This window comes from Mchenga conophoros, linkage group LG2 (genome assembly GCF_057382185.1).
Source record: "Mchenga conophoros isolate Kocher_MC1m ecotype Shallow Benthic linkage group LG2, M_conophoros_male_GT1.1, whole genome shotgun sequence".
Lineage (NCBI taxonomy): Eukaryota > Metazoa > Chordata > Actinopteri > Cichliformes > Cichlidae > Mchenga > Mchenga conophoros.
In genome coordinates, this window is record NC_140527.1 from 7,936,186 (window position 1) to 7,947,445 (window position 11,260).

Genomic DNA, 11,260 nt, shown 5'->3' on the forward strand with positions numbered 1-11,260 from the left:
AGCGCTATACAAATACAGGCCATTTACCATTTACCAGGTCTTAAATCTTCCAGGAGATTTTAAAGATGCTTCCCTTTCCCAATTAGCTTTAAGGGAACACAGACTTCCTTTTGTAGTAGGACCTGCCCACAAGGCCACAATTACTAGCAAATGGTTGCTGACCATGTTAGTATTGTATCTGATTGGCCAGTAAACCTGTGTTATCCATTCCATTTGGATAGATAAATGCCTGATCCAAAAATGAGAGCTGCTTTATCAAAGCAGCTTGGATTGGTTGCCTCCATGCCTCACTGCACTGATGCAGGAACTCAATGTAAAGAAGTCCCAGTTAACTGCTAAGTGTATTTCACCTACACATAATAAAATTATGTTCATCTTTTAGAACACAATTTCCACAAAAAAACAAAACAACCTTTTTCACAATATTCTGATTCTTTAACCTGTACTAGGTGTATCCTAAATCACACTTGCACATGATTTGTATAATTCATATTTTTGTATAACTCTATGTTTTTGTAGAAAAAGACAACTCAATGAGTCTTATGTTTAAATAAAGGCTTTCATAATGACAATGTAACAGACAAATCATCTCTGATGAAATAGATTTATTGGTTTTGCAATTTTATAAAAGCGTGTGCAAAGATACAACATATTAAAATATTTCCATACAAACAAAACTAATGTTCCAAAAAAAGTTACAATACAAAGGTTCTAAGACACTGAGGTTTAATAAAGATTGGTCTTCTTCATTATCCGCAGGAACTCCTGCTCGTTGACCTCACCGTCCCCGTCTCGGTCTGCCTCGTCAATCATTTCCTGAAAGGATAATAAATGTGATGTAGCAAAGGGAAGGAAGTGAGAGCATCAAACTGGAACAATTCTCACACTGACTTCAGGTAACTTTGTGTTTCATGCATGGCATTTGACTGCAAAGGTTACCCAGGAAAACCCCACCTAAAATAATACAGTTACTACTATTTTACTGTGACATGTAAGAACATACCAACATTAGAGGAACTGGGAGATATGAGAAGAGAGACAATACGTTTGGTACTTATATAGAAATGTATTTATAGTGGTTCCTCTAAGTATGTATTGTTCTTTAAATAAAAAATTCTTGGCTTCTGGACATGTGGTATTACTTTACGGTTTGTACCACTTATACAATTTACTGTAGTAGAGGTACTACAATATTTTAAATATGAGGTAGCAAATTTAAAATCAGTCAAACCAGCAAAAGGATCCCACCTGACCCCTTCAGAATGAGCAACTTTTTTGTACTTTAGTATATTTAACAAAGCCAGCTGGGGTGGCTGTAGCTCAGGAGGTGCAGCAGGTCATCCACTAACTGGAAGGTTGGTGGTTTAGTCTGCAGGCCAAAGTATCCTTGTGCAAGATAATGAACAACAAGTTGCTCTCTGATGTGCTCATTGGAGTACGACTGTATGTGAATGTTAGACAGAAAGGACTTGTGTGTAGGAAAAAAGAGCTTGTATGAGTGTGTGTTTGAATGAGGCATATAAAGTAGAGTAGAAAAGCGATGCACCAGTTCATTTACATATAAAAATGTTAATCTTTACACTATGAATAGTTACTGCAGAGTGACTTGCAGGCTCTCAAAGTACTGAGCAGCAAAGCAGTACGAAAAGCTTTGTTCTTATTAATTCATTTCATTTTTCCCAGCATTACTGAGCCCTTATCAGTTTTTATGTAAAGGAGAAAACCATATTGTATTTTTCAGAACTGAAAAACGCTCTGTTAAAAATTAAATCAGTTTACACCCACTACAAATATCACAATCTAAATTCAAAATCTTGTTTTTGTTCAAGATGGGGTTTTTTTTCTCAAAACCCAACTTTTTGAACATCATTACCTCAGGAATCATTTTCAATAACCTGATAATACAAAATGCAATTTTTAAATGATTATATGTTTTTAATTTAATTAAGGGAAAAAAAGCTATCTAAATTAACTGGTCCTACCACCCTTGGCAGTAGAAATTGCAATCAAGCATTCGAAATAACTAGACAATCAGCCTTTCACATCACTGTGGAGGAAGTCTGTCCTACCGTTCTTTGCAAAACTGTTTTAATTCAGCCATATGAACAGCCTGTTTAAGGTCATGCCAAAGCACCTTAATCAGTCGTGACTTGTGTTTTCTTTGTTGTTGTTTTTTAAGCCAATCAGAGGTGAACTTGCTGGTGTGTTTCAGATCATTGTCCTGCTGAATAACTTGAGTGTGCATACGTTCCTGGCATGAACTGATGGTCAGGCATTCTCCTTTAGGATTTTCAGGTAGAGAGCAGAACTCAAAGTTCCGTCAATTAAGTCAAGTTGACCAAAGCAGGCCCAGATGTTGCTACGATGTACTTTTTATAAAATGCTGTTTGTTTTATTGTAGATGTAGCGAGATTCAAGCCTTCCCAAAAAGTTCAACTTTTTGTGTCGTCAAGGTCTTGGAGATCAACAAGACATTTTTGGCAATTGTGAGAATAACCTTTATGTTCTTTTTGGTTAGAACTCACTCTTGGAACTTTCTTTAGATGTTGTTCTCGGTTCTTTGTGACCTTCTGGATGAGTCATCAATTCATGATTTAAAAAGGGGAGGGGGGATTACTTCTTCACACAGGGGCAGGTAGAGGCAAAACTGTAAGTACTCCAAAGTAATGAAGAATCTCTATACCTGCAGCTCTGCATCTGTGAGGTTTTCACCCAGCTCCTTGGCAACTCTCTTGAGATTTTTGAATGAGATTTTTCCCGTGCAGTCATCATCAAAGAGTCGGAAAGCCTTCAGTATTTCTTCTTTTGTGTCTTTTTCACTCTGTTCTCATCAAAAATGAATACACATATATATATATTACAAATTAAAAACATGCAAAATGTTCTTTTTTAAATTTTGCTCCAAATGCAGTCCAATATGAACATAATTTGCAGAATGTGTGTAGGAAATGAAGTGAAGCACATTTTACAAAGCACAGACATAAAGAGTGTGCATGCAGTATATTTTATAACTCTTGAATGGAAATATGTTTTGTAATGTAAAGAACAGGTGGCCACACTAAATGTTATCTATAGTTTTTTCAGTCTGAAGAAAACCTTTTTCTATGATCTACTGTTACTGTGCTATTTGTTTAGGACACAGGAAAGCCATAAAGGTGTTGGTGACTTTGCATGTACGGTGCCATGATGTATTTGCTCACTGTAGCAGGACCCATGCTAATCAGATGCCAATCAGGCACCTGATTGTCAACATCTGAGGTACCAGAAGCTCCAACAAGAGTCAAAAGCAGAACAAGCACTGGCAGAGATGATTTGGCAAGTTTTTCATGGGTCAACCCATAAATACACTAGCCTTACAAATGTGTCTGTGTGTGAGACAGGGAGGGGGAGAGAGAGAGAGAGAGAGAGAGATACTATATCTAGCAAATTCTTGCAATGTTTAGAATTGCTCCAAAACAACAGCTGTCGAAACAACACACAAATGCTTGATTTAGCCCCAACAGTTTTAAGGACAGTGCTATTTTCAGACAGTAAAACTTCCAACTTAACTGCAGAGAAGTTTTCTTGTTCCTTTCGGTAAAACACTCACCATTTTCAGTGTCATAATACTGAGAAAGTCACCAAAGTCAATCGTTCCAGAACCCTCTTTATCAATGTCTGCAATCATTTTCTTGATCTCTTCTTTCTTTGGTTCAAACCCCAGAGCTCTCATGGCAACCTGTGACACAGATAACAGTAAAGAAAACTGAAGCTGCTGCGGTGTTGTGACCGCGGTATGTTTTCCTTACTTAACTTTTATCACTACACATTTAACTAGAAAGCCAACCTTGAGCTCCTTCACGTCTATTGTTCCAGTTCCATCTGTGTCAAAGAGATCGAAAGCCTCTTTAATTTCTTGCTTTTGCTCCTCAGTCAGGTCGTGTTTTAAATCCGTCTTTTTCCTTTGGCTAGCCGAGGAAGTTGGTTTCCGGTAACTTGAAGCCTATGAAATACAATATTAATACATCACAAAAGCTACCTATTAAGTTACTAAGTTAACAGCAACGAGACTCGCGGTACATATCTTATTTTAGGTCATTATTGTGCTAACTAGCTTAAATGCTGTTCCGGGAGACCGAAGAGAATCAAGTTAAAACTAACGGCTTTTTATGGCAAATCTCACAGCTTCTTAAAATGTTCATTAAACATTCGTTTATAAAGCTACTTTACATAATTAAATAAATGCACACCATTTGAATAAATGATCCCGACGGGGAAACCTCTGTTTTGTTTGATGGTCTGATGTCAACAAATCAGGTAGCAACGACTGTGTAGTTTTTCTGTGAACAGACATCCGAGAGAGCCAATACAAATGATGAAAGCACGCTGACGAAACCTGATTAACCAATCACAAAAAATAGTAGGCGGGTTAAAACAGTTTCAGCCAATCATACGGACAGTTTGTTGTCGCCCAGCAACTAGGAAACAAAACGCATGCGCAGTGTTTAATCGGTTGAGCTGGACCAGGCGTAATATAAATGCCTCGTACACTATTGAAATAAGGTAAAAGTATACTCATTGAGGATAGTAAAAAGTTTGTATTACAGCGTCATTTTGCAGAGTCATTTCGGGGGGGGGGTTTCTGCTCTTGGATTAAGGTACAGACACGGGCAGTTTTGAAGTAAACTTGTCTCTGGTTTGTTAGCTTAGCTTGTAAGCTGACTTGTAAGATGCTGAGTGAAGTGCAGGCATTGACAAAACTCGCTGCTAGTGTTGGAGGAATAATTAATACCCGTCAGTTTTTCATGAGTAGCAATGTTTTACCTCTAAAAAATATGTGGGTTGCACCCATTATATCTGTCAAATGTCAATATGCTGATTGCCATCTGTCTGCAAATACGATTTTCCATTTCGTAGTGCTTGGCTGTTAACTGCTTAAATCTTAAAAGACACGTGATGAGGGGGTGAAAGGCCTATGAACCGTTTGGTTTCCCTGGACAAAAAAGGAAAAAAACAAAATATCAAACTTGCCAAGCTGCTATTTTAATTGCTGTTATCAGAGTAAAACGAGTTTTGTTTTTGTTTTGTTTTTTGTTTAAAAAAAAAAAGCCCACACTGACAGTGAAAACAGCTCAGTTGACAGTGATGACTTAGGTTAAGGCTTCTCTGCATAAAAATGATTGAAACCCTTAATTAACTAGATTAGAACTTTCTACAATATCTGTAAAGTTGAGACGTCATGCCATTAAACTAAGGAAAACAGTTGTTCCGGCTAGGTTAACCAGAGAGTTTACAATCAGTAAGCAATAGTACGGCTCCAAGCCGAGAAAGAGAATTACAGATGTGATGTTCACTTTGAACATGTTGATGGAGACATGTGGAGAAGGTCAAAACAGTTTCAGGCTGTCTTTGTAGCTCCAGAGAAAGCATACAATAGGCTGCCATGAGAGGAATTGTGGTACTGCATGAGGGAGTGAGTAGTGTTAGAGAAGTATCTGAGGCTGGTGTAGGACATTTATGAGGATAGTGATGAAGTTTGAAGTAGGAGTGACAGATGGGTTTACAGTGGGGGCGGGATTACATCAGGGATCTGCTCTGAGCCCATTCTTGTTCACAGTGGTGATGAACAGGTTGATAGATTAGGTCAGGCAGGAAAAGAGGAAGACAACATATAGGTTCATGGATGTAGTGAAGGAGGAGATGCAGTGGGTTGGTGTGACAGAGGTAGGGATAGGTAGAGATGGAGCCAGGTTATGTGCTATGGCGACCCCTGAAGGGAGCAGGCAAAAGAAGCAGTAGAAGATGGTCTATCATAAAAAAAAAAAAGAAACAGCATAAAAACAAATAGGGCCATTTAAAAAAGCTATTCCCGCAATCCCCCCTCCCCCGCGTCCTTTTAGTTTCTTACAAATCTTTTATCATTTGAGGATTACAGTACCATACTTTATAATAAATTTGAATTTCCAGGAGGTGTGCTCTGTGTCAGATTGGTGACCTCTTCAGGGTGTACCTCACCTCTCACCCTATGGTAGCTGGGATCAGCTCTTGCCCTCTCGTGACTCAAATAAGGTTAAGCAGAAGAGAATGGATGGATAGAAAAGGAAATCTGAGGGCCTATACTTAGTTACTGTGCCTTGTGACTTATTACTAAAGCAAATGTTTGTGAGGACTTTTTTTTTGTTTAGAAATGACCAAACTTAAAAATTTTCTTTTACAGTTCACAGTCCTCGAATGATGTTGGGAAGTACAATCATAAACCATCGACAACATATTGGACTGCAGAAACTGTTGGCGCTGGCAGGAATCTCACATTCCTCTTTGGGCCCTTGTATAAAGTACAAGTTTATCCAAGATGACAAGAGTGGGGAGTCTGCTCTTGTGTGCTCGTGTTTTCGCATTATTGAGACCATGGAGCTGACCTGTGCAGTGGGTCAGCTTGTTTATGAGACTATTCAAGCCCACCAGAAGGTCTACCATACAGGGTCGGGATGCCTGCTGTTCCTAGCGGGGGCCTGGAGCCGTGTTGCCCTGGACTGTCTTCAGAGAGGAATTTCAGTAGGGAACATAATCTCAGCAATGTCTGAAGGGATGGATGTATGTCTGGATGCTTGCAGGAAATGTGCCGTTTCAATTGATGGTCTGGGCGTGACATCGTTAGAGAGTTGTGCTGTGAAAGTGTCCAAGAAACCCATCAAATATTCATCGCCTGCATTGTGCAGCATGCAGGGAACAATAAAGTTTGACGTCAAGACTCTGACCGTCGGTGAACAGAGAAAAATAAAACTCAGCAGACATTTTTGTGAGATGAAGTCTGAAGATTTCTCCAAAGTATTGCTACAGTCTCCTCAGCCTAAGCTTCCTGACATTGTACACATTGCTGAGGGACTGAGTCATGGTTGTGATGATGCAATGAAACTTGTAGTCGAAGTTATTCAGATGCAGTCAAAAACTAATGAAGAAGATGTGAGCTATCCCATGTTTGACATTACTAAAGTGGTGACTTGTATGCTCCCTGGTTTACCAGAGGATCAGGGGTGCGTTGTATTTGGCTGTGTTGTTCTTTTATCTGCTGAACAGGCTACAGTCGCTCATCACTTAAAAGAACAACAACTGAAGGTTGTTCTCATAAATGGAGATTTATCACATTCTTACCGCCATCTTGGCTTTAACAGGCCGACAGGTATGCACCGTGTGAGGGATCATATAGATTTTTCGAGTTCAAGCAAAGAGGACGAATGGGTGGAACGGACTGTGACACATCTGTTGAACCTGGAAGTGAACCTGATACTAATCCATGGGCACGCTTGTGAAAAAGTGATTCAGCACTGTTTTAGGCATCGTATACTTGTAGTGGAAAATGTGAAGGCTTCTGTTTTGAAGACATTTGCCAGCTTGTCTGGAGTTGTCCCGGTAACCTTTGCTGCGCAACTGAGCAAGCAAAATGTTGGCACTGGGGCAAAGGTTGCAATATGGAAAGACCTCAGTAGCCACGAGAAGTACTCCCTGGCTGTGAATATCTCAACTGGCAGCAACAGCGGGCTAGTTACAGTAATCCTTACAAGCTCTATACATGGAAAGCTTCAGGCCCTGGAGGACCAGTTTTGGGCCTGTGCTTATCGCTTACACTATGCACTAAAAGACAGAGCTCTTCTACCAGGGGCGTGTGGGACAGAAATGCTTTGCATTCATCACCTACAAAAGCGAGTGGAGTATCATGTCATGTGTCACAGAGAAAAGAACGGTGAGAGAGGAACCAACCACTACAGGCGTGTAGTGTTGGACCTCATGGCAGATGGTTTAATAGATTACATATCCACTGTAATGGTTAACACTGGAAGAATTTCAAAAGTCAAAGCTAGGACTGAGGTGTGCCAACAACTGCAGGACTATCTAGGCAATGCTGCAAAGTCCCCACAACTTTTCTTAAACAGTGAAAATCAGGATAATGAAGTCTTCACAGCACCAAAACCCAATGAAGCACGAGCAGTGGAAATCTATGATAATCTGAGCGTGAAACAGGAAGCATGGAGGAAAGCCTTAGATCTTGTTTTCTTGGTTTTACAGACGGATGCAGAGATTATCACAGGCGTAGACCAAAAAACTGAGATTGCCGAGAACAGTCTCTTGCTGTTGTGATGTTCATGTAGAATATTCAGGCAAAAGATTTCACTCTACAAGACAAACTGTTTTTTTCTTCCTAAACAAAGTGATTTGTAAAATATGCTGTAAATAATACAGTGAAGGGCTTTTGAAAAATGTTATTACCTATTTTCTGCCACAAGGGGGAGACATCCTCTTTCTGAATGTCTTCAGAATTCTTTCTAAAACTTATATTAAAAAAATAATAAATAATAAAGTTATGTTGAATAACCAAGAAATGTAGTTTTTCTTATTTTTAATTAACTTGGCCTTGTGTCCTCTGTCATTATGATTCTCTATTCTCCCTGGAAATTCCCTTAAACATTACTTTTATTTTATAATAAAACAATCATGACTAACCTGATCTAGGTCATACATATCCTTGAACACATGTTGACTTCGCACACATTTCAGGCCGGGAAAAATACTGCTACATATCCAAACCCACAATTAGATTTCCTGCTCGAGGGCTGAATTTTGTTGTGCTTCTTTGTCTTCGAACACTTGCTTAATGATATTTGCCTAAGCTTCATTAAGTGTCTCCAGTTTGGCTAGTACTGCTCACATTGAATGCTGACACTGCTTCTGTGCCAGGTGCGGCTCTTTTATGACTTTCTGTGTCATAACTGGCATGGTTGATGCAGAAGGAACACCTCCAGACAGAGTAAATGTTTTGGGTTAAGTCTTACTAGTGTCTGTGCTTTAAAATACATTTTCAGAGGTGATGTCAGTTATTCGAATCCTGGAAATCTTTCATTAACACTTTCCATCCTACATAATCACCTAAAGGTCACATAAATATTTTGAAAGTCTGCAGTTTGGGCAGCTTTTAGAGTACTTATACATATATAGAAATTTGTAATAGGCTATTTATACAATACCTATATTAAGATAAGTAAAAATGATTACGACTTGGAAAATTCAAGAACTGCTCCCAATGCACTGTTCAATTTGGTTGGTGTCTTGAAAAATTTCCCTTTTTTGCATGTTGTGTTTTAGAGGTGACGGTTTCAATGACTTGCGTGGTCTTCCATTTCCTCTGAGGTCACAGAGAGCAAAGCTCATTACACCCTAAAAATAGTTCAGTGAAATAAAAGTGTTACAAAGGTTTTACGGTGGAGACGGAATAGTCTTGACTCAGACATCATTCAGTGTTGTTGCAGCATTGAGAGGGGAGGGCATGACATAACGTAACACACACAACACTGGGGAGGAAGGTTGGAACGCCAAAACTGGTGACACATCCGAGAGTTCAGGGTGAGTCCACCTCCTTTCTGTCTGCACGAATCACTTAACAAATTTATATAACGTAAAACTTAAAGGGCTCTCTGAGAGATGATTCAGATAGATGGAGTATTTATTCTGGGCAATGACAAGTAGGAAATGAAAAAACTTTAAATATAAAATTATGAGGAGAAAGGCCAGCTGAGGCATTTTTTAAATATAGTTGAACATTTTTTTAAAAAGTGTGTCACAAGTTTTCTCAGAAGAGTGGCTGGCATTTCTCTTAGAGATAGGGTGAGGAGTTCGGCCATCCTATTGTAAGCTGCTGATTACAGCCTCGCAACAAGCGTGCCAAATGAGCAATTCTTTATGCCACTGAAGTAAATGAACTGAAGCTGAATGTTGATCATCTTGCTACAAACCTTCGCTCTGAGCATTCATGTGGATATTCTCTGGCATATATCATATTCTCATATCATATATCAGAGCTTCCCTCACCCTCAGTGGCAATGACACCCCCTGACAGCAGCAGACTCCCAGCAGGATATAGTAGGATACTGAACTCTGCCACACCACAAAATTGTTCAAGAGCAGTTTGAAACATAAAAAAATAGCCCAACATGCTAATCCTGCCTATAGGCGCTGCAGATCCCATCTAATAAAGCTTCCATAGAATAAACTGGAAAAGCCTGATTCATGGAGGCCCCATGCCATAACCCACAATCCTGAAAGAACTGTAGCCAGTGTCCTGTGCCAAACCATGGATTATATGCCAGATACTACAAGACACCGCAGTGGTACTGTGTCCTTGCTATGATGGATGGGAGCTGTTTTGTGCCAACGTGATATCTGGCTGGTTTTTATTTTATGACTGATCAGTGTATCCATATGTCATCATTGTACCTCTCATATATTTAACTTTTCCCAGTGAAAAGATATTTAAATAAGTATTCAGGATTGTGACAAATGCTGATTTGAAAATTCCTATATGGGCAGCAATAGTTAAGGTAGAAGGTTGGTGGATCCCTGATATGGATCCCTGATGCCAAAGCATCCAAGGGCAAGATGATAAAACCCGACTTGCATCTGTGTGTGTGTGAATGTTAGAAAACACACAGGTATAGATAAGGCATTATATAAGTACTAGTCAATTTACATCCTTACTAGTCCCCTGGCTGTGCTGTGTATGTAGAAATGTAAAAGTGTAAAGCCTGAAGACTGAGCTTATACTTGAGGTAAGGTGAGGTCAATGTTATAACTGTTATGTCATTACTTTATCTGTACAGTACTATACAGGTATAAATGTGTATCACTAATAATATTTGGTAGATATTTTTTTCACTGCATGTGTATATAATATGTGCATTTAGCCGATACTGTCGAACAAAAACTTTTTGTTAGCATGATGTCAACCAGGAGCACAGCTGACTTTCTACTGGTCCCACACAAGCTTCAGATGTGGTAACGTTTGCCCAGAAGCCCAGAACAGTAAGTGCCTATTTTGACAAATGCATGACCTCCTCCTGGATAAATAACTTTCATCACTCATCATCCAGGCAGCTGGTTTGGAGAAAATTGAGAATAGCAATTAAAATAACTGGCTCGTGACGGTTTCTTTTTCATCTACTGGCATTTCTACTTTACATTGTTATTTTTTTCACTTATGAATAGCACTTACTGAATCACTACCAAGATGCCTCTGTTGGCTTTCTTATTATGTCCCTCTTTTCCTGCTCTTGAACAGACTGGATGAATGAAAACACTGGTTCTGTTCACATGGTTGCTGTGGTTCTTGGCTCTCCGAAGGGTCTCAGAGTCCAAATTGCACGTCCCCCTTCTTTGCCCTCCTCTCCTTTCCCGACTTCTGCTGGGTTGGTTAAATCAGTGAGCATTAGTGGGCGTGAGCATGTGTGTGTGT

At 39.5% G+C, this 11,260-nt stretch overlaps 2 protein-coding genes across 4 annotated transcripts; one reads left to right on the top strand and one right to left on the bottom strand.

The window, feature by feature from the left end:
- Positions 1-590: 590 nt before the first annotated feature.
- On the bottom strand, positions 591-4,387 carry cetn4 (centrin 4). 2 transcript variants are annotated; one of them, XM_085285396.1, is made up of 5 exons: positions 4,230-4,387; positions 3,827-3,982; positions 3,590-3,718; positions 2,684-2,821; positions 591-816 (listed from the first exon to the last, which is right to left on the bottom strand). In XM_085285396.1, exons 1-5 carry the CDS (start codon positions 4,230-4,232, stop codon positions 727-729), a joined length of 516 nt encoding a protein of 171 aa, XP_085141522.1. In that variant the 5' UTR covers positions 4,233-4,387; the 3' UTR covers positions 591-726. The 2 variants fall into 2 exon arrangements, with proteins under 2 accessions (XP_085141522.1, XP_085141531.1); XM_085285405.1 differs by lacking the exon at positions 2,684-2,821.
- Positions 3,752-8,330, top strand: bbs12 (Bardet-Biedl syndrome 12). Of its 2 annotated transcripts, none has more exons than XM_085285373.1 (2): positions 3,752-3,773; positions 6,197-8,330. In XM_085285373.1, exon 2 carries the CDS (start codon positions 6,211-6,213, stop codon positions 8,113-8,115), a length of 1,905 nt encoding a protein of 634 aa, XP_085141499.1. In that variant the 5' UTR covers positions 3,752-3,773; positions 6,197-6,210; the 3' UTR covers positions 8,116-8,330. The 2 variants fall into 2 exon arrangements, with proteins under 2 accessions (XP_085141499.1, XP_085141488.1); XM_085285362.1 differs by lacking the exon at positions 3,752-3,773 and adding an exon at positions 4,483-4,542.
- Positions 8,331-11,260: the final 2,930 nt, after the last annotated feature.